This window comes from Aspergillus stella-maris, assembly GCF_047715825.1.
Source record: "Aspergillus stella-maris strain CBS 113639 unplaced genomic scaffold BDV14scaffold_108, whole genome shotgun sequence".
Classification (NCBI taxonomy): Eukaryota; Fungi; Ascomycota; class Eurotiomycetes; order Eurotiales; family Aspergillaceae; genus Aspergillus; species Aspergillus stella-maris.
Window position 1 is genome coordinate 56,971 of NW_027396902.1, and position 21,614 is coordinate 78,584.

General features: G+C 50.6%; 9 protein-coding genes across 9 annotated transcripts; 4 read left to right on the forward strand and 5 right to left on the reverse strand.

Moving 5' to 3' along the window:
• Window positions 1-781: 781 nt before the first annotated feature.
• Window positions 782-1,851, reverse strand: BDV14DRAFT_13383 (GFA family protein). Its single transcript, XM_073766191.1, has one exon. It carries the CDS (start codon window positions 1,341-1,343, stop codon window positions 879-881), a length of 465 nt encoding a protein of 154 aa, XP_073622221.1. The 5' UTR covers window positions 1,344-1,851; the 3' UTR covers window positions 782-878.
• BDV14DRAFT_13422 (ankyrin repeat domain-containing protein) lies at window positions 1,738-3,755 on the reverse strand. The gene is made up of 3 exons (XM_073766197.1): window positions 2,353-3,755; window positions 2,016-2,280; window positions 1,738-1,958 (listed from the first exon to the last, which is right to left on the reverse strand). Exons 1-2 carry the CDS (start codon window positions 3,711-3,713, stop codon window positions 2,190-2,192), a joined length of 1,452 nt encoding a protein of 483 aa, XP_073622222.1. The 5' UTR covers window positions 3,714-3,755; the 3' UTR covers window positions 1,738-1,958; window positions 2,016-2,189.
• A 289-nt stretch (window positions 3,756-4,044) lies between these two features.
• On the forward strand, window positions 4,045-5,387 carry BDV14DRAFT_185020 (uncharacterized protein). Its single transcript, XM_073770608.1, has 2 exons — window positions 4,045-5,040; window positions 5,164-5,387. Exons 1-2 carry the CDS (start codon window positions 4,317-4,319, stop codon window positions 5,259-5,261), a joined length of 822 nt encoding a protein of 273 aa, XP_073622223.1. The 5' UTR covers window positions 4,045-4,316; the 3' UTR covers window positions 5,262-5,387.
• Window positions 5,388-7,343: 1,956 nt separating this feature from the next.
• BDV14DRAFT_185022 (uncharacterized protein) lies at window positions 7,344-9,041 on the reverse strand. The gene has a single exon (XM_073770609.1). The coding sequence runs from the start codon at window positions 8,454-8,456 to the stop codon at window positions 7,665-7,667; it is 792 nt and encodes a 263-aa protein (XP_073622224.1). The 5' UTR covers window positions 8,457-9,041; the 3' UTR covers window positions 7,344-7,664.
• Window positions 9,042-12,284: 3,243 nt separating this feature from the next.
• BDV14DRAFT_13467 (uncharacterized protein) lies at window positions 12,285-14,026 on the reverse strand. The gene is made up of 2 exons (XM_073766206.1): window positions 13,055-14,026; window positions 12,285-13,004 (listed from the first exon to the last, which is right to left on the reverse strand). The coding sequence occupies exons 1-2, from the start codon at window positions 13,917-13,919 to the stop codon at window positions 12,463-12,465; spliced, it is 1,407 nt and encodes a 468-aa protein (XP_073622225.1). The 5' UTR covers window positions 13,920-14,026; the 3' UTR covers window positions 12,285-12,462.
• A 317-nt stretch (window positions 14,027-14,343) lies between these two features.
• Window positions 14,344-16,809, forward strand: BDV14DRAFT_185026 (Hsp70 family protein). The gene is made up of 8 exons (XM_073770610.1): window positions 14,344-14,566; window positions 14,629-15,235; window positions 15,286-15,352; window positions 15,406-15,673; window positions 15,735-15,834; window positions 15,884-15,993; window positions 16,054-16,303; window positions 16,356-16,809. The coding sequence occupies exons 1-8, from the start codon at window positions 14,400-14,402 to the stop codon at window positions 16,689-16,691; spliced, it is 1,905 nt and encodes a 634-aa protein (XP_073622226.1). The 5' UTR covers window positions 14,344-14,399; the 3' UTR covers window positions 16,692-16,809.
• Window positions 16,810-16,919: 110 nt separating this feature from the next.
• On the forward strand, window positions 16,920-17,910 carry BDV14DRAFT_13500 (uncharacterized protein). Its single transcript, XM_073766215.1, has 2 exons — window positions 16,920-17,223; window positions 17,274-17,910. The coding sequence occupies exons 1-2, from the start codon at window positions 17,092-17,094 to the stop codon at window positions 17,610-17,612; spliced, it is 471 nt and encodes a 156-aa protein (XP_073622227.1). The 5' UTR covers window positions 16,920-17,091; the 3' UTR covers window positions 17,613-17,910.
• On the forward strand, window positions 17,911-20,045 carry BDV14DRAFT_13501 (carboxylic acid transport protein). Its single transcript, XM_073766216.1, has 4 exons — window positions 17,911-18,765; window positions 18,816-18,946; window positions 19,006-19,184; window positions 19,233-20,045. The coding sequence occupies exons 1-4, from the start codon at window positions 18,209-18,211 to the stop codon at window positions 19,896-19,898; spliced, it is 1,533 nt and encodes a 510-aa protein (XP_073622228.1). The 5' UTR covers window positions 17,911-18,208; the 3' UTR covers window positions 19,899-20,045.
• A 49-nt stretch (window positions 20,046-20,094) lies between these two features.
• BDV14DRAFT_206962 (S-adenosyl-L-methionine-dependent methyltransferase) lies at window positions 20,095-21,427 on the reverse strand (the record flags this gene model as incomplete). The annotated part of the gene is made up of 4 exons (XM_073775042.1): window positions 21,130-21,427; window positions 20,874-21,069; window positions 20,462-20,794; window positions 20,095-20,388 (listed from the first exon to the last, which is right to left on the reverse strand). Exons 1-4 carry the CDS (start codon window positions 21,180-21,182, stop codon window positions 20,095-20,097), a joined length of 876 nt encoding a protein of 291 aa, XP_073622229.1. The 5' UTR covers window positions 21,183-21,427.
• Window positions 21,428-21,614: the final 187 nt, after the last annotated feature.

Here is a 21,614-nt window from a genome sequence, read left to right on the forward strand (position 1 = left end):
AGGGTCTGTGGCGCTGCTCTTCGGTTATTGCAGAACCATCGTCCCTTCCCGTAGCGGCGTAACGGCTATAATCCTTCAGTGCCAGGCAGTACTTGGGCACTCTGCAAGAATGGCGGACAGGGGAAAGCCACTCGAGAGCGTCACTGCCACTGTCAGGGTCCGGAGCCCCCACATTTGGTATGTCAGGTCAGCCCCTGCTGGGCTGCCAGGATTCCCCATAGCTAAGCCACCGCAGACCCGTTCACCTGCACCACAACAATTCTTCAGACGCAGGTGCAAGGATTGATATTACTCCGTCCAGTCCAGTCAACAGCCATGTGCTCCGCTCCGTATCAAAACCGGATACGAGTTCAGAGCTTGAATATTTCCACCCCGGAGAATCACGCCTTCGCCGAAGAGGTCTTATCATCGAGGGCGCTGGGTGTGGCCAGGCACATCAACGAAGTGGCTTGGCAGGGTTCTCAGCACCCGGGAATTGGAGTAACCGGTGTTTCAGAAGAACAAACGGAATGTGCGCTATTCTGGCCTCTAAATAAGCTTAGAACCGCTTCTATAGGCTAACGAACAGCTCGTATCTGCATACTGGTTTTGGTTCGTCGTCGGACTTTCCCGACTAAAAGCAGGTCTCACTTGTTGGGGGTCTAGGAGAACTAGTCTTGAATGATAACAGGAAAGCCAGGCGAAGATGTATAGAGCGTGAGATAAGAGGAACTGAGAAGGAAACTGATGAGTTGATGAGGGAGAGGAGATGTACAGAGGGAGAGGAGATGTACAGAGGAAAAGGGAAAAAGGGTCGGGAGGGAAGGAAGCCCCCGAGGTCATGTGCTTTCGTCAATTCATCTTATTCGTAGAAGTGCTAGCATCAAGTCAACCTCTCCTCACCCGCCTGAACTCGCCACACCCTCTCGCCTCCCCTGCCATGGATGCCGTTGCAGCTCAAAAGCCTCCATCCCAGACGGCGGTATCCTCGAAGAAAGCCCCATGTTCAAGATAACCCTCCCCGGTAACAGCGCAGTCCTCGACAAAATCGGACACCCGCAATTCGAACAGAAATAGCGATCGACCTGCCTCCCGCTCATGATATCAAGATCGAAATACATCTTGAGCACCCTTCGCGGGTCCTCGATGTGCGTCTTGGTCTCCTCGATGTCGAGATTGCTTGGGTCGTAGCTTCCTGAGACCTTTCGGCCGTTGGCGCTGTGGCAGAAGTGGCCGGATTGTTTTGTGCAGAGGGAAGGGTCGTTGATTGTGATGCGGACTAAGCCGCAGGAGCATGTTCCTGTCAGGGTGTCGCGTAGGGTTGAGGGACTGTGTTGGTCTGGGTCGCTTTTTAGTGATGGCATGGTGGGCGGCTACGATGTTTCCAGGTGCAATGTGGTATGAGAGGTCTCCGGTGGTTTTGGATAAAAATGCTGATTCTGTTTGTTGAGCTGCTCTGACAGGGCTAGAGAGCAATGTGCAGCAGTGCAGGTGTAATAATGATTGTTGGCTACGAGTGATGCAAGACATCTACGTTGTTCGGATAACCGAGGGCTCGGCTATACGGACAGGCCGGATTATCCCGCGAAGGTACGTCATGCCTTGCCAACTTTCGTGGAAATCAGGAAATCGATAAAATACATGGTCTGGACCATGAGCGACATGTACTACTGTTGATCAAAGCAGATCGCTTCCCCGGCCAAATTTGGATGGTCATTATTGCTGTATGAGCTTGATCGCTGGAGCAGGTGAAGCAGCTGGTCCATGTACCAATTCTCGATCAACCGGCACTTTTACTTGGTATTACCACAGAGCCTAGAGTATAGAAGCAATTCTTACTCCTTTCTATGAGTATGCACACCACAGGCTCTATCGATAGAGTATCCTCTCTGTAGACCAGTCTTAACTCTCTAAAGCACCTTTTTGCTTCGACAGCACGCCACACAGTTTCCCGATAACGATGGACCTGCCTTCATGAGCTAATCTATGTTGTAAGAAAATGCCCTAAAAAATGAATGTTATGGAGATTTTGTTACCGGCAGGTGTCAATGGTAGGGTGGTTAGCAGGGTCAACCCAGGCAAAATCGGTTGGAATAGTACTTCCAGATGTTTTGGAGGACATCGTCACATCAATTGGGGCTGACATACTCTTCCAATCCTGTCAGGGACCTAACAGGAACACTCATATTTTTGCAGCCGCTAGTACCTCTTCACGAACCCTTTACTGTCTCACGGTAAAGCCGTTTCTCTGCATGCGGTACCTGGTTCCTGATTACAGCGTGAAAGAAAAGTGGATTGCGCCTAGCAGCCGAAGCATTAGCAAATGATCATATAAGGCTTCGACAACATGGTGTCAACTCCTAGATTGCTCACATTCCCTGCACATTCTCATATGCTCTCAGCTCACACAGAAAATCCACCGTCTTCCGAAGCTTTAGCTGCCTGGCCAACAGGAGTGGGGACCCTGAACACATGAGCCCATCGGGTGTAGCGACAAACACTTGGTTGATGTCCGCCCCATGATCAATCAGCAATGGCACCAACTTCATGTTCCTAAACCGGATGGCACATAACAGGGGAGGAACTACGTCCCCAGTTATACCCTCATCGCCAGGGCGCACTAATAATGTACCAGTATCGTCGAAGTGAAATTCAGGCTTCGTCCCATACTCAAGCAGCATTTGCGCAATTCGTCCATCGTGAAACTGCGTACTGAATGCGAGAGCCTGGGTACGTTCGGCTGGTAACGCATGATCAACGAGAAGCCTCGCCATTTTGTTGTTGTTCTTCAACACTGCTCTATGCAATACCGAGCCGTTGCCGTGCATGGTCCAGAACCGGGGATTGGCCTTGCCATCCGCCAAAAACAATTTTACCAGCTCAAGATCTTCCCACTCGACAGCCCAGAAAAGAGGACTCCACCATCTGTCTTGAAACTGGTGTTCCGGGAAACAAAAATCAAGGTTATCGAGCTCGTCCAGAAGGATGGGAATGATGTGTCTGTGGTTGTGGCGTAGTGCAGTAGCAAAAGCGTCTCGGATCTGATCGACCGTCAACCCAAGGCTGGCATCGGTGATAGCACTATGGAGCAGAAATGTCACAATGTCTTCCCTGCCGTGAAAAGCCGCCACTTGGATTGCACTGTTCGAGTATGGAAGACTTGGGTCATCTTGGCGAGCACCCTGGGCTAGCAGGTATGCCACAATGTCGCGATGCTGATGCATCACAGCAAGGCACAGCAGGGAATGCCCCTCAGAGCTCACCATGTTAAGATCAAAGCCATAGTCGAGAAGAAGCCTCACTACATCCAGATGACCGGCCTCAACAGCCAAGCAGAGCGGATGCGGCTTTGGGTAATCTCTGAAATCATATGAGTTCTGCTTTCCGTAAATGATCTTTGTTTCGCCGGGGAAAACTTCGGCTGACTGAGAAGTAGCGCGTATCACCGCGCCGTGGATGAGGAATCTATGGATAACATCTTTTTTCCCGCTCTGAGCTGCCCGAATGATTGCAGTCTCTGCGACTACCTGTGTGCAGCGCTTGTAGAGTAACGGTTCGAACACATCGTGGAACCGGCGATCGACGCGAATCAATGCGTGGAAAGTGTCAAGTGATTGAAAATAATCAGCAATTAGGAGCAATATATCTATTGGAACCAAAAGAGCTGGCATATTTGCCGTCCAGGCAAGGGTGAGAGACAGAGGAGGTTGTTGTGTGCAGGAATCTCCCCGCATCCTTGACCCCGGTCTCTTCCCATCAGCTTGCCAAGAGACCAGGTGACTCAATCCAGATCGGTCCTAGTCCTTTTGCATGTACCTGAGAGACATCAAAGAAATATCTCTCGGTTATAGCACTGTTTCTGTTTTTCCGCGAGGCAGATATTGCTCTCGGTCGCTCGCAACCGATCCGGGGTATGCCTCGCCTACTCTCTACAAGTCCCGACTTCCTCAGATCTATGTACAAACAGCCTGACATCGCAAGGCAGACATTGTGACCACATATCCCATATAACACATGGCTACAGAATTAGCCAGCAGCACCACGTTTTACATGACAATGTCCTACAGATCATATCTGGAGGTAGTCTGGGACCAATCAAGGGCCATTCAAAATGGAGTTCGCGACTTCACAGCCACAGTCTCGGCAACGTCATACGGAGTACAAGTCGGGCAACGCAGCAAGGCACCAGGAGCAGCAACTGAGTACTAAAGAACCTTCAGTTGACGTTAGCTCTTCTCCTCAGTCTTCAGATCTCTTGGGTTCTAATCGACTTTAGGGAATCCTCAATCCAGAGACAGTACACAATCTACACATTTGCGACGTACCCACCTTGCGCCATGGACCCTGAAACTAAATCCCCAGACCCATTACCTTCTAGCAAAGTCACAGTTCGAGAGGAAGTCAGGGACGTTGTCGAAAACAACGTTCCACCAACCAACTTACTCCTAGAAGACACCATAATTCAGGAAGCGTCAACATCCACCCCTCTCTACAAGTTGAGCCGCTGCGTAACGCGTCGCCTACATACCACACCAAAGAATTCATCAGTGACCTTCGAGCGAGCAGAGCTTTCAACACCAGAAAATGCCGGACTCTCCCAGACAGAGACCTACTACAAGCACATCTTCTACCTCGCCCACCCTGCAGGTGCCCAATACCGCAGCGACATCCCAGCCTACTACATCACATCCGTGGAGGCCAACACAACACTCGGAAACCTACATTTTGAGACCTCCAAGCCGCGATTCCAGAAGCCGGAGTTCGCGGCCCGTCTTAGCGCAAACCGTACCTCTGCAGATAAGCCGCTATTTGATGATGCAGACCAGGCCAATGTGCTGTTCACTGCTCGACCTGCGAAGTGGCTGAGCGGAATCTCTGGCTATACCTGGTTCAACGACGCAGGCCAGCAGGTAGCGGTTGAGAATGGACCAGGAAGAAACGGACAGTATAGACTGGATATCTCCGTGCCGCAGAACCAAGAGATGAGAGATGCGCTGGTGAGCCTATGGGCTTTAAGGCTTTGGTATGAAACGGCGGAGAGCAAAGAGGCGAAAAGGGAAGGTCAGTCTGGAGACGAGTTTTTTGGAGACGAGTTTGGAGATTGTCTCTTCGACGCTCTCCGGCTTGTGCTCTTGTTGCTATGCTTGCCCTGTGCTGGAAGCTAATCATGTTTTCTCTTTTAAGAGCTAGAGAGATTAACGCCGGCTGTACCGTATCATCAGGACTTGAAGCAGACGAAAAGGGTTGGTGCGCTTGGGAGTTTCGCGGCTGGTGGTTGTTGAGCTTTGCTACTGAATTAGGGCTGGCTGTAGAGCACTCCACTTTCAGTGTCGTGGTTCGTTTAGGTTAGAGTGTTAACCTCGAGGCACTAGGATGTAGTTTCGTATCTGCACTGATTTCAACTTAAGCTCTTCTACTTCCCATTCGTTGATCTAGTCTTAAAGTACATTAGTCTTCTCATGCGAACTAGATGAGGCTCGATCATACCGCTACTGAATTTCAAGCCGTAAATTAGACTGGCGGCAAGCTACCTACTTACCTAGGTCTAGTAGTCTATTAAGATTATCACCAGAGGACTAAATCAAAGACGAATTCCAGATAAAGCTGGCCTAAGCAACACAAGTCACAATCCAGTTACCAAACACCAGTCAAGTCCCTAACAAAAACTCTATATTGCATTAGAGTACGTAAAACTGCCCTACATATGCCAGATGGGTTCAGGCTTCAGTCTCGGAGCGGAGACAGATCTACTAGGGACCTACTAGGTACTATACGATTGCGTGATCGAGATCCGATCTCGGCCATAACCATGATACTAATCAGTATATGCTCTCCAACACCCAAGTACGGTCCAGTCTAGAGGCCTTTACTATATGCAGCCTCTAAGTAAATCACACTCAGTGGTAAAGCGTCCGTATGGCACTGATGCTATGCATCCATAGACAAAGTCATAGCGCCCGCTAATACACTACCCCTCGAATAGTCGAAACCCGAAACCTCCATTGTGAACCCTAGAGTAGCCTGAAGTCAAGCAGTCAAATGCAGATCTAGATCTGCAGCACCTCAGGGTTCCCTCAGTGGCAGTCTCAGTCACCAACTGTCTTGACTCTTGCCAAATTGCTGTCCAACGCACACCGACCCGGCGATCAAGATTCCAGATTCCAGGCCCTAACCGCGTTCTCCGCAGTCAATCTACAATCTACCGCCCACATCAACAGAAGTCACATGCATTAAACATCAATGAGGTGTCCAGCAAAAGCAAACACTTCTCAACCTGAAAGCCATGAGCTATGCAAGTTATGCACCAAAAGCAAACAAGCCGGGGTCTGGATTTGATGACTCCCGTGAGTCCCGTCAAGTCGCATACCCCATCAGAACTAGACTACTGCATAGTGCATAGTGCATACCCCTCCATAACCCACAGTCCATCGTCCACTTGATCGGTGAAATGTGAATAGGTCGGTCAGTCACACAAATCGGTCAGATAAATGAATTACATTGGTCGTAAGGTCCGAACGAGATCAAATCCCGGGTTAGACTTCAATAACAAGCTGAAGGATAAGCTGAGCTTGTTGTCCTTGTCCACGGACACGGACACGGACCACCGAGTAGGGCACGCCGCGTTTTGGAGATGAAATCCAAAACGGTTAAATGGCAGAATCACGTTCATGGGGCCGAACACTGAGCAGCTGAAAGCCTGAAAATGATTATCGTAGAGAAGAGAGCTAGCGAGCGCGACGGACGCGTCGCAGGGCGCACGGTCGGTTGAGTCGGAACAGCCCAGCGCGCACTTACTCTGTATAGTACTAGACTACTAGCACAGTATCTCCATCCGCATCCGACTTATCCATCTGATCTTATCTTACCAGCCCCAACACACAGGTCGCTTACGAGTTACGAGACTGAAGCATATGTCCGAATAGGTCCGAGCGAATATTCTATACCTTAGGTTCTACCTATCCACTAGACAATGACACACCTAATCTTACCTCCCTGCTCGTCCCGACCCCCAAGTCCCAACCCCAAACATCCGCGCACATGGAAAGTGCAGATGAGAAGTCAGATCAGATGAATGGTTGGGAAGCCGGCATTCGGAGTGTTATGCAGGCCGTCGCGTGGAGAAGCGGTAGGGCGCGACGACTCCGCGGGCGGCGGGCGGCGGGCGGTCGCGGGGATCATCCATGTGATCCGTCCGTTGGGTCAAGCGGTGTGTCGATTGCGCTGGTCTAGTACGTGATCGGCGCTGCGTGCGCTGTTGGGTGGGCGACGCTCACCGGTTAGTTAACTTAGTCGTTTGATGAGTTTTACGGTGGGGGAGATATTCAGGAGAAGAGGGGAATACAGAGTAAGGAAGAAAAGTTTGTGTTGTTGTATGTGGTTTGTATTGGTACTACTGTAGTAGTAGTACTGTAGAGTAGTAGATGCTATATACTTGCAAGCTGTATAGAGAAAGAATCAATATGAGATGAGTGTGCCCAACCAATATATAGAATAACGCCAGTAATGCAATGCGCATATGCAAGTATGCAATCCCAATCCTATCCAGATCCTATCCCTTTGTGCAAAGTGCAAATGCATGAAAGCGTCGCTGGATGAACGCTGAGTGTCCAGAACATCAAATCGTCAGGGTATCACGTATTATATATGTGTATATGCTAGCGCGGGGAGATGACAAAAAGGCACGATCAACATGCTTGAATCATCGGTTGTTGTTGCGCTTGCTGTACGTAATATCGTTGTTCGAAGTCTGAATCGGAGAGCGAAAGCTCAGACGAGTCCGCCTGCTTCGCATCAAATGTTTCCAGGATGGGTTGAGGTGGAGACGGAGGCATGCTGTCGTCTTCGGAATCGTCCTCGTCATGCGACAGCTCAGGCGGTTGTCGCGATGGTGACCGTGTGAGGGTAAGGTCATCCAGATCCTCCGCGTCGTCGTATTCGAATTCAGAGTCCGAATCTTCAGAGTCGTAGTCCTCCTCCAGCTCGGTCTCTGTGATAACAGCAACAGGTGACGGTGCTCGTCGGCGAACGGGCGCGTAGTCCTCTTCGTAGTCTGAGTCCTCCTCCTCGCTAAGATCTGAGTCTTCTTCATCGGAAAGGTCCTCGGGGTCCCAGTCATCCTCGGGCTCCTCGACGAGTGTTTCGGCCCATTGGATGTGGTGTTGTTGAGACTGGTAGGAGCCCTTGGTAGCACCGCTGACGGTCTGGTTGAACCAGCGTTCTTGTTCTTGCTCTGCGTCGGCGAGATCTAGCATCAAGGTGTCGAGGAGGTTTGCGTGGCCAACAAGCAGGCGCAAGTCGTGATCAGCCCGGGAAGCTTCACGAGTAAGCTTCCGGCGGGCGGTGTGGGCGAGGTAGTATGTCTGGGTGATGGACATTTTCTTCTGTTGGCGCTTTCGCGTAAGAGAGTTGAAGTAGGATGTGAATGAGGAAGGCGTAGAAGTAGTAGAAGAAGTAAGCGGAGAAGTAGTTGAGGACATGGTGAAAGAGTCGGGGCCTGATGTGTTTATGATCTCAGCCTGTGACTCAGGCAGCACTGAAGAATGTTTCCGGACTGACTCCGATCGGCCAATAGCGGCTGGGCGCAGAGCGGCGGTGTATCGAGAGGCTGACAGCCTTATCTTCCTGACACTACTGCCAATATTAAGGGACCCTGCTGCTCGGTAGTAAGATTGGCAGGATCGGGCTTTGCTTTCGTATGTCCGTTTCGGATACTTGGTGGTCACCGACAGGCTGGGGCTGCTGGTGGCTGATGCGCGTGTATGTACGTGGAGGGGCTGAGGCACCCTTGATTCCTTGTTGGGTAGGAGACAGCTGGTAGTGTTGGAGAGTCGGTGTAGAGAAGAGAGAGATCGATCAGAAAGGACCTGAAAATTGAGGAGGATGGGTTTCTCTGATATATCCAGCAAGGGACCACTTTCTTAGTTCCCTTTTCTTTTGTACCTTGCTTTTTGTTAGGCTTTGTATTTCTGATTCATAATCGTATCGCCGAAACAAGGTCCCGCTAATTATAATTTTCTGCGTTTCTTCCTTTCTTTCCGGTTCTTTTCCCTGGCTTAGGCTCCGTCGACTCCGTAAGTCCGACCGGGTGATTCGCAGGCCGGCCAGGCATAAAAATTCAATCGCCCCAAAAGCCCTGCTCCGTGGATCCGATCAACGGCGCCAAGGTTGATGATTGACGGTCACCGCCTCTGTGTTGGGCCCAATGGGACGCTGTACATTCATGACTCACGGGCCGTGTCGCTACGCTACGCCTCTTTGGGAAACCGCAGCGCAGCCCAAATCTCACCCAAAGAGGCAGGCAGCGGAGATCGGATAGTTCGTATTTCCGTAATATTACCTTGGGACGCTGGACATTGGTAATCTCCGGGCTGCCTGACAAACTCCAGAGCCAGTCGGCGACAGGGAAGCTTCCACAACATCATCCATACTCATCATTATTCAGCCCTCTTCAGATGACTCTGATCGCATTATCTCCAACAATCGCCGATTACTCACTCGGAACTCCACGTTCTGCATGCGTCTAGACAAACCCTGGATCCTGGAACTCTCTTCAGTCAAACAGACAAACACTGACTCCATGACAGCCGCTAAGTAAATGCCGGCTGCCCGGAATCTCCAGCATAACTCGACAATGTCATCGATCCCTGGTCATGAGCTAAGTAATTCTTGTGGACTTGGCTGCTGACGATCCCGTCGCAATCAACTAGCCCTGTCTAGTAAGTAGCAACGATTCGTCTGTTCGTCTACTCAGCTGCGCAGCATTGAAACGAATACGCAACCGAGTGTCAATCATCTTGCGGAAGGCAGCATAAATACACTAAATAGCGTTGAATGATAATAGGTATTATGTACGACGACGTGACGAGTGCCGAGTACTGATGCCTCCAGGCTGTCACATTCAAGGCTCTAGCTTCCAATCAATCGAGGTGGCACTGTCTCTACTGTCCTCCGTACGGAGTACTCTGTATGGGCTCCAGGTCTCGACTCTTGCGGGGCTGGACATGCGGAGGAGCCGCACTGCCCAGCACTTCCCATGCGTACTACTCTGCCCAGTCAAGCTTGCGCCTCGCAAACGTGTCCCTCTATCAGTCCACGGTGACACGGTCACCTCTTGGTGTACGATTGCCACAAATATCGAGATTCCTTTCACTGTCTTTATATGCTGTCGCCTTGAGATCGATCTACCCCGTGGGAGTATTGACAAGTACAACAAACAATTCACCGTATTTTGCCACTCGGCGCCGGATGTTGTAGAAACGACCTACGTATGACAAGAACATTATATTCGAGATGTGCTATCGCTGGCCCCAGCACATTTCACATTCGCTTAAGCCGGGTCAGTCTTAACGACACGTGCAAATTATGCAGCCCCTCATGGATATGGTAATACGAGGCGCACACCCTTTCCGACAAGCGGCTCATCAGCCCAGGGCTGGCGGTCTCGTATCAGCTGGTTGACTGCTTGAGCCTTATGGCCTGATGCAGCTGGAATCGCGACTTCAGTCAAAACGTTGCTGACAAAATGAGACATTATTAATAATGCAGCTGTCACATCTGTCATCCTGTCAAGCCCCGGACTGGAGGTGCCCACGGTTCATGCCTCGGATTCTTGGTTTCTAATCCCCACCAAATGATGACATCAACATCCTTGCATTGTCGGCCTCGCTTCCTCCAATAATGGCTTTCGTCGCATTGACCTCGACAGCCCTATAACTCTTATGTCCGCAATCACACTGATATCACCTACTTCGCCGTATGCCATGAGATCTGGAGTCTGCAAAGTAAACGTGATGCTCAGATTGTAGCTGCAGACGGGAGCATGCATACCCTAACTCAAGCCACGTGACGGACCTCGGCAGGTGCCCATCAGCGCGAGCAACACTTCAATTCTGGACACCAAATCAAATCTATTGAGAACAGAGGAACAACGGACATGATTGCAATTGAGTCTACCGAACTATGATTTTACGCAAACAATGAACAACTACAATTCTATTCTGAGTATAAATCGCATACCCAAGCAATCGGCACCTCGGCACCAACCCATCCGATATCCGCCCAACCCTCAACATCTACTCGCATCGCATCCTGATCGAGGCTAGCCGAACCATGGATCTTACACGCCTTACAGGTCCACCGGTATTATGAAACGGAGCTCAACAAGTTCCCCATCCGAGGCTCTTAGGCAGCGGGCAGCGGGCAGCTTCGGTTCGGTTGAAATTGGAGCGAGGGTCCTCGATTGAAAAATTTTTCCGGGCCCGCTGCGGGCCAGCGGCAGGAAGATTCTTCAGCTTTTCAGTTTTCACCGTTGTTGATGCCGATGGACCCTCTTGTCAGCTAGTACTGCTTACTGCTCAGCGGTCACCATCGGCGAGAATTCGGCGGTCGGATAGATCGGGGACTTTGTGTATATATCACTCGCTTTTTGGTTCGCAACCTTTTTTGGATCGCGTCTCCGGCTGGCGCTGCAGGGCATTTGTCCATTATCGGTTTCTAAGCCGAGGTTTTGCTCTCTGTAGACGGGACAGGCGGAGGACTGCCGTTTTCTGCCAGTGCTTGCCTCCACAGTCTACAACTCTACGGAGTTCTCTGTACTATGATTCCATTGTTTCCCTGGCAAATTCCTCCGGTCGTGCACAGCATTCAACAACTTTCTGAACAGCCACCTCTATTATTGAACAATGCGCAGTGAAAAGCAACTGGACTCAATTTCTCTCTTGGGACTAGGTAGGATTGCGTCGAACTGATCACTGCACTATCTTTGAGTAATTACCTTGACCGAGATTCAAGGATCTAAAATATGTTTCTGCGAATGATGATTTTCTGATTTGTTAAACAGCACCTATATTAGATCAGGTATCTGGTGACAAAAGATTAAGCTGTAAAGTTACTGGATGGTAAGTTATCCCTTTATTGCCTCAATAAGTTCCTCGATATTTGGAGCGCTGGCTGGAGCGCTGGTAGGCTCGACATCGTCATCATTCTTCGATGCTTCGTGGGATTCGTGTTCAGTTGAGCCAGGAATTCGAGAGCTGGCATGAGATTTCGCGCACCAGGCTTCTTGTATCTCACCAACAAGACCTTTCATTGCTTTGAGTCTGCTCTGTGGGAAAGACTGGCAAAGCATTTTTGGGCTTTGTCTCGAATTGAAATGTAATAGATGCTATACCTGTGCTCGGCTGGGTTCTAGCAAGTCATTTTCTCAATATCGAGAACCCTAATAGGTGTGTCGATGTGTTGTCGCTGGGAAAGTGAATGAGGCTGATGACACCCATTTGGTCTCTGGCGCCGCGTGCATGCTCTCAGTCTGAGCTATGTAACTGCTTGTAGACAGAAATCTGGGCTGTAGACCCGACAGTTACTGGGCACTTGATAATGGCCCAGCAAGATGTTCAGAGACTAACTGATTATTCTACTGATCATAGATGGCGCTATAGTCCGTATTGTTCTATCTAAAGGCCATGTCCACGGAGATAAGAACACTTAAAACCTGGGCCACGAGAAATGCGAGCCCTCATTGGCAGCAGGAATATCAGAAGGAAGCTGGCAGGAGACCTCCATCGGTACCAGTAACTGCTCCTCAGCCTGAAAGTTTAGCCCATCCGACCTGCCTCGCTTGGTCACGCCAGGCGCCACAACAAGCAACACTCGCTGATTTGATTTCGGTCGTTGTTCGCCTTTCTCGACTTCCATTGATTTGGGCTCGAACCCAACATTAGCGTCAGGTCTTAGGAACTCCCAACTGACACGAGCTGCTTGGCGGTGGATCTCTCTGTCGAGCGCCATTGCAGTATCGAGGATTCGGCGGAAGTCTTGTCCAGGTGCTGTACTGCGTGCGGAAAGATATTGTTCGGCTAGTAGGAAGAAGTCCTCGCGAATTTCTTTCCTAGTGATTTGAACCCGCCTGTATTCCTGCGATCCATCTGTAAAATCGCACATTTGCAAAATGAGTGCTGTAGCTTCTGCGGACCACATTTGGTACTTGCGCTCTAGATCCGGATCTGAGAAGCCCTCTTGACGAAGCCCTAGAGAATGCATTAGAACATAGGTTTCTGGAACAAAAGAGTGGGCATACCGTGTTTCAGATAGTAACGTAGATCGCAAAGAGAGTCGCCTGTCTTTCCGGCCCATGCAAATTTGCCAAATACTCGGTCATCCAGAAGCCGCCAAAGCATTGCTTGTATAACACTTGAGCATCGGCTCGGTGATCTGATATATTCCTGGTAGGCATTTGTACCTGGTGTCGTGCGCCCCATGTATAAATTCCAGATGTCTAATTTATCTTTAGAGACACAGCTCTGGGGAATGCCCCTGAAGTACTGCACTGCGAAGTCACGAATACTGTACCTCAATTGCTGAATGAGGCTTGTCAGCTGGCTATCGGTGACCTGATGATGCGTAGGAGTTCCCTTGACTTTGCGCAATTCACGAGCAGTATTCTTCCACAGCTTCCAGTTTTCCTCAGCCTGAGTTACTGCTCTCTGACGCTCACTATCAAGTACTTCATTTGCTGTGCGCTGCTCGTCCAGAAGCTTCTCTAGTTCTTGGATCCTCCTTCTAGACCCTATTTGCTCGGCACGCAGTCGCTGGATTTCGCTTGCAGCGGTTGTTGGTTGCTTTTGCTTCGATGACTCTGTCAGTATAGACCCTTCTGACATAATGTGTGAAGGACGCGCTCCTGCGGGCTTCTGTTGCGGCCTTTGTTGCGGTGGAGTTTCGGCCTTTATTGAAGATTGCTGGCTTAGGTTCGCGGCCTTGGGGGGTTGCGCGGCTGCGGCCCGGGAAGGAGGTCGAGAAGCAGCTCGAGTCTGCTGAGAAGAGCTCGTAACTGCCGTAGGGTCATTGGACTGTATATTTTGTTCCTTTGGTCTCGCGGCGATTGGCGGCTGCTTTGCTGGCGATTCAGGCCTCTTCGAAGGTGGTTGGGAGGTCAATGGCATGTCGAAGACGAGCGGCTATGGGTAGGCTACATGATGGCATAACAGAGTCTAGCGAAGCCATTTATAATAAGACTCTTCAGCGTTGTCAAGGCGGGGTCGGGTGAGACGGTTGAAGAAGGGAAGTTGCGCGCAGCCTTGTCCGTCAACACCACGCCAAGCCATCTCAGCCTTTCGGGCAGTTTTAGCCCCCCCATCAACACTCTGCTCATTGGATCGTTTTGCGCCATGACCAGGCTGAGCAAACCGTTATTCCTTGTCGAGGAACGGCTGAAGCGAGTTGGTCGCTGGTGATAGGTTCGACAATTTATTCCGTCTACCGCAGCAACACGAACGAAATGGCTTGCGGTCGTCTGCAGGATGGGGAAGAAGCGAGGGGGTACTTAAGGGCCACTTGCCTCAGCTGGTTCCGAAACCCTGCCTGCGCCAGTGTGTGAATGTTCCCTCTCTCTAGGAAATGAACTTCGTCGCTAGTTGACGGAAATGCCGCCTTCGCGCTTTTTGTCCGCCGGCGCTCTCGATGCCCTCAACTCGGTCAACGCTCGAAATTCATACAATGGAACCGACGGTGATATTACTTGGCCACTTCAAGGATTGGCCCTGCGCGAGGAGGATGACCAATTAGTTATTGGTATTGATTTTGGCACCACGTAAGCTATACACAATTCACTATTGTTGAGAACCCTGCTGAACGTTAGTTCCTTCTGAATAGGTTTTCTGGCGTCGCTTGGGCCACACCCGAGAGTTTTGAGGCGGACCAGATCAACTTGATAAGCGCGTGGCCTGGAACCGGTCGAGAAGAAGGGAAAGCTCCATCAGAGCTTCTTTACGATGAGGGAAGGACAATGTGGGGATACAACATACCTGGCGGAGCTGACACTGTGCGAGGGTTCAAGCTGCTATTGCTCCACGACGAAGACCTGACGGAAGATGTCAAATCCTCGGAATTCTATCTACGCGCCCGCAAAATGTTAAGAGACATGGGGAAAACGGTTGTTGGCCTGATAGCGGACTATCTCAGAGGCCTTTGGAAACATACAATCGAGACCATCAACAAGTCCCTGGGAGACTACGTGGTGGATGGTCTCAAATTTCACGTCGTGATTACCGTCCCAGCTATCTGGAAAGCATACGCGCGGCAAGGCATGAAAGATGCAGCGAAGAGCGCGGGGATCCTCAAATCTCGAAAAGCTGGCGAAACGACGCTGAGTTTCGTTCCCGAGCCGGAGGCAGCAGCTCTATCTACTCTATGTGAGCGTGGGCGCCGGATAAAGAAGGGCGATGTGTATGTAATATGTGATGCTGGTGGAGGGACAGTGGTACGCTTGGTATTTCTCTGTCCGTTGAGCATTATACTAACGGAAATAAGGACTTGATCAGTTATGAAATCAAAGATACTAATCCAATTGCGATGCGTGAGGCAGTTGAAGGGAGAGGTAATATCCCCCTTCACTCAGTTAATCAAAGAAAGCATTCTCACGGATTGTAGGGAGCTTATGCGGCGGTCTGCTGATTGACGAAGCTTTTGAGGCTATCTGCAAACGCCGGCTTGGACGACGCTGGGACAACCTCAGCAAGAAGGGAATCAACGACGTAATGAGAGGGGAATGGGAGCAATACATCAAGCCGCAGTTCACACCCGGTTCCACAAACGGAAACTGGATAGTGGGCATACCCGCGGAAGCGTTTGACAGATCAAGTCTAGACGACTTGAGCAAGCAGCCATACATCAAGCAAGGCCGCATTCATTTCAGAGAGTGAGTTGCACCGTGACGCCTATGCTGTGGCTACGCGTAACTGATAGGCCATAACACTCAGCTCTGATATCGAACAAGCCTTTAAAAGTTCATTTGCTGGTATCAACTCTCTGGTCGACAAGCAGGTCAAGAAAGCGAAACAAGAATCTTTGCAGGTCAAGGTAAGTCTGTCCCTCGTGAAAAGAGTGAGTGGAACTCAATTTTCTTTAGGGTATCATTCTCGTTGGGGGGTTGGGAACAAGCCCCTACCTTTACGAGCACCTAAAGACTCGATATTCGAAACACAAGATTTCAGTCCTCCAATCCAGTGGGATAAAGCCGTGAGTGTACCTCAACGCCAAGCAGAGCGCAGGAGCAGCTAATGCATTGTGATTTTTTAGACGCACGGCAATATGTCGGGGAGCTATCTATAAGGGCTTCCTCCATTTATCCGAATCAAATAATGCTAATCAACAAGGTGGCTCAGACTACAGGAGCATTGCTGTGGTTTCAACAATAGCCCGAATCAGCATTGGCACAGTAGTCTGGCGTGATTTTCGCGAGTCAAAAGATCTAGAAGAAGACCGGATGTGGGACTACAATAAAGAAAAGTGGAGGGCCAATAATCAGATGCTATGGTACATTCGCAAGGTTCGCAGTCCCTCTCTCTCCGCATCTCCAATGCGTTAATGTTGTCTCGTAGGGGGACGATGTCTCCACAAAGGACCGCGTCAGCCACCAGTACCACCAGATAGTGGATCAGAGCTTTAACGGCAAGCTTGAGGTGGAAATGTATCAGTGCGAGGCTGATACCCCGTCTACTCGAAAAGCGTCAAACGTCAAGCCTCTCTGTACCATTAGCTGTCAACTCGATGTCCCGACATCCCAATTGGAGAGCTTCATAAGAAGCGACGGGACCAAGATGAAGCACTTATACTATGACATTGTCATGGTGCCTTCCGGTGCGGCAGCCGAGTGCACAGTGTATATTGACGGGAGAAAGCAAGGCAGCCAGAACGTCACCATCAAGTTCCAATAGGAGAATTGCCGTTTTCTCGGGACAAATTGCAACCCGTAAGCCACAAACATGCATGTAACTTGTCAGAGCCGAGTCCGACTACAGGCTCGGCAAGTGACGTCTAGCCGTAGTCCATGACAAATTGTTTGATCCAGGACCGGCATTCCTGGAGGAAATAAAAGAGGGTGGCACCATACAAAGGGCTAGGCAGAGTCACGTGTAGATAGCACTAGGCCCAGCGTAGACAAGCCGGGGTCCCCCAGCTTCTTTCTTCGGCCGCTCATCTTCCACTGCCAACTCCCAAGGATTCCCATCTCCGAGTCCCAAGACTGCCTATCCCCATATCATCGGGCAACTACGGGACTCTATCATCAATGGCAGAGCAGACAATGACTGGTACGATGAAAGGCTGGGCGAGCACATGACCTCCTTTCACTTTGTGGCCCAAGCCAGCCCAGCCAACGGCAGACAAGCCTCGCAGCTGGCGTCTCCATTCCGGTCTCGCCTGCATTCCCATCCAATTAAGTCTGGTCTTGGCCAGAGTTTGGTCAGGGTAAGCGTCCCCAAAACTCTTCTTTCGCGTGCTTGCTAACGCCCGCCAAGACCACGGAGGTGACACCGATCCCCGACTTTGGCCCCGACTTTGGGCCCCCAGAAAAGCTGTCAACCTTTGTCGATCGGAATCCCCAGCTTCACTTTCCGGTGTACCCCGCGACGCAATGCGAGATCAGGTTCTCAGTTGTCTTGGATAGGCAGGAGATCGGAAAGTCTCCGTTTGCCGAGTCATGCAACCCGCATTTCCCCGTATCCATAATTCCAGACTGGGGATGTGATTCCCGAACGCACGACCCTGACAAGGGTCTCGTGGCCTCGCATTCTCGCTGCGGTCTGATAATGCACTTTGCATCCTTCGCGGGGAATTCCTCCAGATACTTGAACTGAGCTGAGTCCTCTCGGGCTTGGCAGACGTGCTTTTTTTGCCCAGGCCATCTTTCCTGCTTCTTCACGGCAGATGGCAGCGAGAGCAGCTTGCAGTTTAAGAGTCGACTGATCGTTCTACCTTCCCTGGGCAAATCCTTCTTTCAGCTTGGCTGACTGCATCCTTTGTCTTGTTTTCGTCTTCCCATGAATGGAGGCGAAAATTGTGTTAGCTAGTGCGTCTCGGCATCCACGTCGAAGCCAGTAAACCCGGGGAATTCAGCCAAAAATGGTTGTGCTCGACACCTTGAAGCAACCCCAGATTGCTTAGGCCCTTGGCATCACCTTGGCTCACCGTGGATTCGTAGCCCGCCGTGGGGCTTGCGCGCGATGTCAGCCACAGAACCTTGGAGGGGTTAACTATGAGGGAATATGGTTGCGTGGGGTGGTGTCGCACAACTTCCGCATGAAGTTCAGGGAACGAGTTGAGGGCGGGGGAGATCGAGATTCTATAAGAAGGACGAAATCCCCGTGGGATTCAGCAAAACAGCCCGCTTTTTTTCTGTACTTCAGAACACGAAGAGCAAAGGGTTTTTGTTTGCTTTTACTACTTCCAAATCATGTCTTCCCACAACGAGCCTGCTGAACCTATTGCAGATGGAATCTTTGCCGTGGCCAAACAGGCCTGGGGCGATCTTTTCAATTGGAGGCAGCGTGTTGTGATCACAAACGAGCAAGGTGAAACATATGCAGAGTGGCAGGACCCTGAGCCATTCAAGAACCCAATTAGCCTATTTGCACTTCTCAGTGCTCGCGATTGGCTATTCTTTCTTGTCGGTCTTGCCGCTTGGACTGCAGATGCTTTTGACTTCCACGCGCTATCCATCCAACAAGTCAAGCTTGCCGACTACTATGGCAAATCAAAGACAGACATCTCCACTGCTATAACCCTAACACTGCTACTTCGCAGTATAGGAGCAGCCTTCTTTGGTCTTGCGGGTGACAGGTTCGGCCGTAAATGGCCCATGGTCATTAACATGATCATACTCGGTGTCCTGCAAATTGCAACTATCTACAGCAGCACCTTCCAGCAATTCCTCGCTGTCCGGAGTTTGTTCGGCCTTTTCATGGGTGGTGTGTATGGAAATGCTATCGCCATGGCATTGGAACATTGCCCGTATGTGTCTTCTCTTGCAAGTTATCCTATCTGATGCTGACAATATCCAGTGTCAGCGCTCGTGGTATCATGTCGGGAATCCTCCAGCAGGGCTACTCCCTTGGATATGTGTTTGCTGCGTGCGCTAACCTCGGCGTGGGTGGAGAGACCGAGACCTTCAAAACCGTCTTCTGGATTGCTGGTATGTTTCTTTTTCATTTCTTTTTCATGATGAAATAAAAGCATGCTAACATTACTTAGCCGGTATCTCAATCGGCATCGGTTTTATCCGAATGTTGTTCCCTGAGTCAAAGCAATTCCTTGAGGCCAAAGCCGCAGGCAAGCAGAATGTCAGCGCTGGCGAGTTCTGGAGAGAAACAAAGCAGATGGTCGGTCAAGAATGGAAGATTTCTGTGTACTGCATCATTCTCATGACCTGGGTACGCCCTTCAACCCCTGTAAAAAAGTCCCTGACTAACCTTGTCTAGTTCAACTACTACTCTCATACCTCTCAAGACTCGTACACAACCTTCATGTTGACTCAGAAGGAGCTCGCCAACGACGGCGCTTCTCGCGCATCCATCATCATGAAGACAGGCGCCTGTGTTGGCGGCACCATCGTCGGCTACCTATCTCAGTTCGTCGGCCGCCGTCGCGCCATTATCGTCTCGGCCTTCATCTCCGGCGTTCTTATCCCCGCTTGGATCCTCCCAAGGACTGAGCGATCACTCAGCGCAACCGGCTTCTTCATGCAGTTCTTTGTCCAGGGCGCTTGGGGCGTTATCCCCATTCACCTGAACGAGCTTTCACCCCCTGCCTTCCGATCTCTGTTCCCTGGTCTAACCTACCAACTCGGTAACATGATCTCTTCCCCCTCCGCGCAGATCGTCAATGCCGTCGCGGAGAAGACCTTTATCAGTGGGCCCTCGGGTACACCTGTTGAGGCGTACGGTCCTACCATGGGCGTCGCGACTGCGATTATTGCGACGGGTATCATGGTCACTACTGCCTTTGGGCCGGAGAAGCGCGGTCGTCGCTTTGAGACTGTTGTCATTGGTATGCAAGAGGGAACTCACCCTACGGCCAAGGAGATCGATCTTGAGACGGGTGACAAGCCCGGTGAGGAGACTGTTGAGCGGGCACCTAAGATATAAGAATATGCCCATGCATTTGTGTTAATGGGGGGGGTATTTTGTAGCTGGCTTTCATGTGGAAAGTGATGATGTAATCGATACGAGAGAACGGCCGGATGATGTGACCTGATAGGACGAGTTACGGTTAATCAATTGACTGACGATGACATAAATTTTCTACTGCCTCCTCGCGGCCTACAAACCAACTTATCGTACATCAAACATCCCTTTTCCTTTCATAAACACTAATCATATCCGTCCCCTCCCCAACCTTGTACGTCTTTTCAGGCTTATAATAGACTTTCCTCAAAAACTTCCCACCTCCCCCATTTTCCTTCCCACCATTTAATAGCTCTAAATGCACCCCGTTCACACCCCACGGCGGCCCCGGTGCGTCGGGATCTTTATACATAGGGAACTCGAGGCAAACAAGGAACCCGCCGGGCCAGAGTAACTCTGCCATTCTTTCTGCCCAGTCGGATCGGCGGCTGGGATGGAGTGCACAGAGGAACTTGAATAGCTTCGGTGTCAGCACCAGTACTAGTGCCAGTCTGTTCCGGGCGAGAGGGGGTGGGGGGACGTACAGTGTAATCATATATAAGATCGAACTTCCCAGAATTCCCTATGTCGTCCCTACCAGTACCACTGCCCATGCCCTCATGTGTAGCCTCAAGCCAAGTCTCCTCGAAGAAATCACCCTGCACGAATCGCGCTTTGCCCCCGGAACTCCCAGCGACAAGGGCAGACTGGGCTTCTAGACCATACTCCGTCCCTGCATAATTATACGCCGACGGAGCCTTAACTTGCTCCTCCGCGTAACTTCTCGCCTCAGATACAGCCGTAGATGAAATCTCGAGTCCGTACGCGTCGAAGCCGTGTAGTGCTAATGCGACGACATCGTAGCCGCGGCCGCATCCCTGAGTCTATGTGTTAACTATACATACTCTCTATAGAAAAAAGAAAACACCTAGAACTAATTGGGAGCTAAAGACGTACCGGAACAAGCGCCCTCTTCCGAACCATCGCTGGCACATTCACGCCTACGGCATTTGTTACTCGCCACGGGCTGAACATATCCTGGCGGCTCACAATAAGGTCAAGTAAAGCCGGCGATGGGATCCCTCTATCCCAGAGATCACTCTCGCCTAAGTCCCAGAGGTCAGACCATGCTTTGCCATGGGATGGTGTTAAGCTGATTGTGATATTCGTGAGCAGGGTGGACATAGGGAGAGCAGGGTTGTACTTTACATACTGGGCTTCAAAGTGTGATATTAAGCGGCCTTTCGAGGGTGATTTTAGTGACATTTTCAAGGCTGCGTACTAGCAGCGACCGGGAAGGGGTGATGGTGGTAAGGTAAGGTGGTTTGTGGGCGGAGGATGGAAGTATGGATCAACGAGGCTGGGGTTATTGTGGAGTATTGGTCTTGGCAAGCCCGCCTGAGTATACATGGAAGGTAGGTACCTATCCAAATCAGGAAGATACCTGGGAAAGTACGAGGTCGTGGGTCATCTACATTGGAAGAAACGATGGAGTACTAAGTTGCTCTTCATCAGGAAAGAGCGATGGTGTACAGGTGACCGCCTAGTACTATATCCCAGTCTGTCTGCAACATTGGAGAGCTTGCTTAGCTCATAAATCCGAACCATTTCAGATCCTCCTCTCCTTGAATTTGAATATGTCGAACTTAGGATACCGCTAGGAACGCTGGTTGGATATTAGTCAGCGCTTGCTCAGTC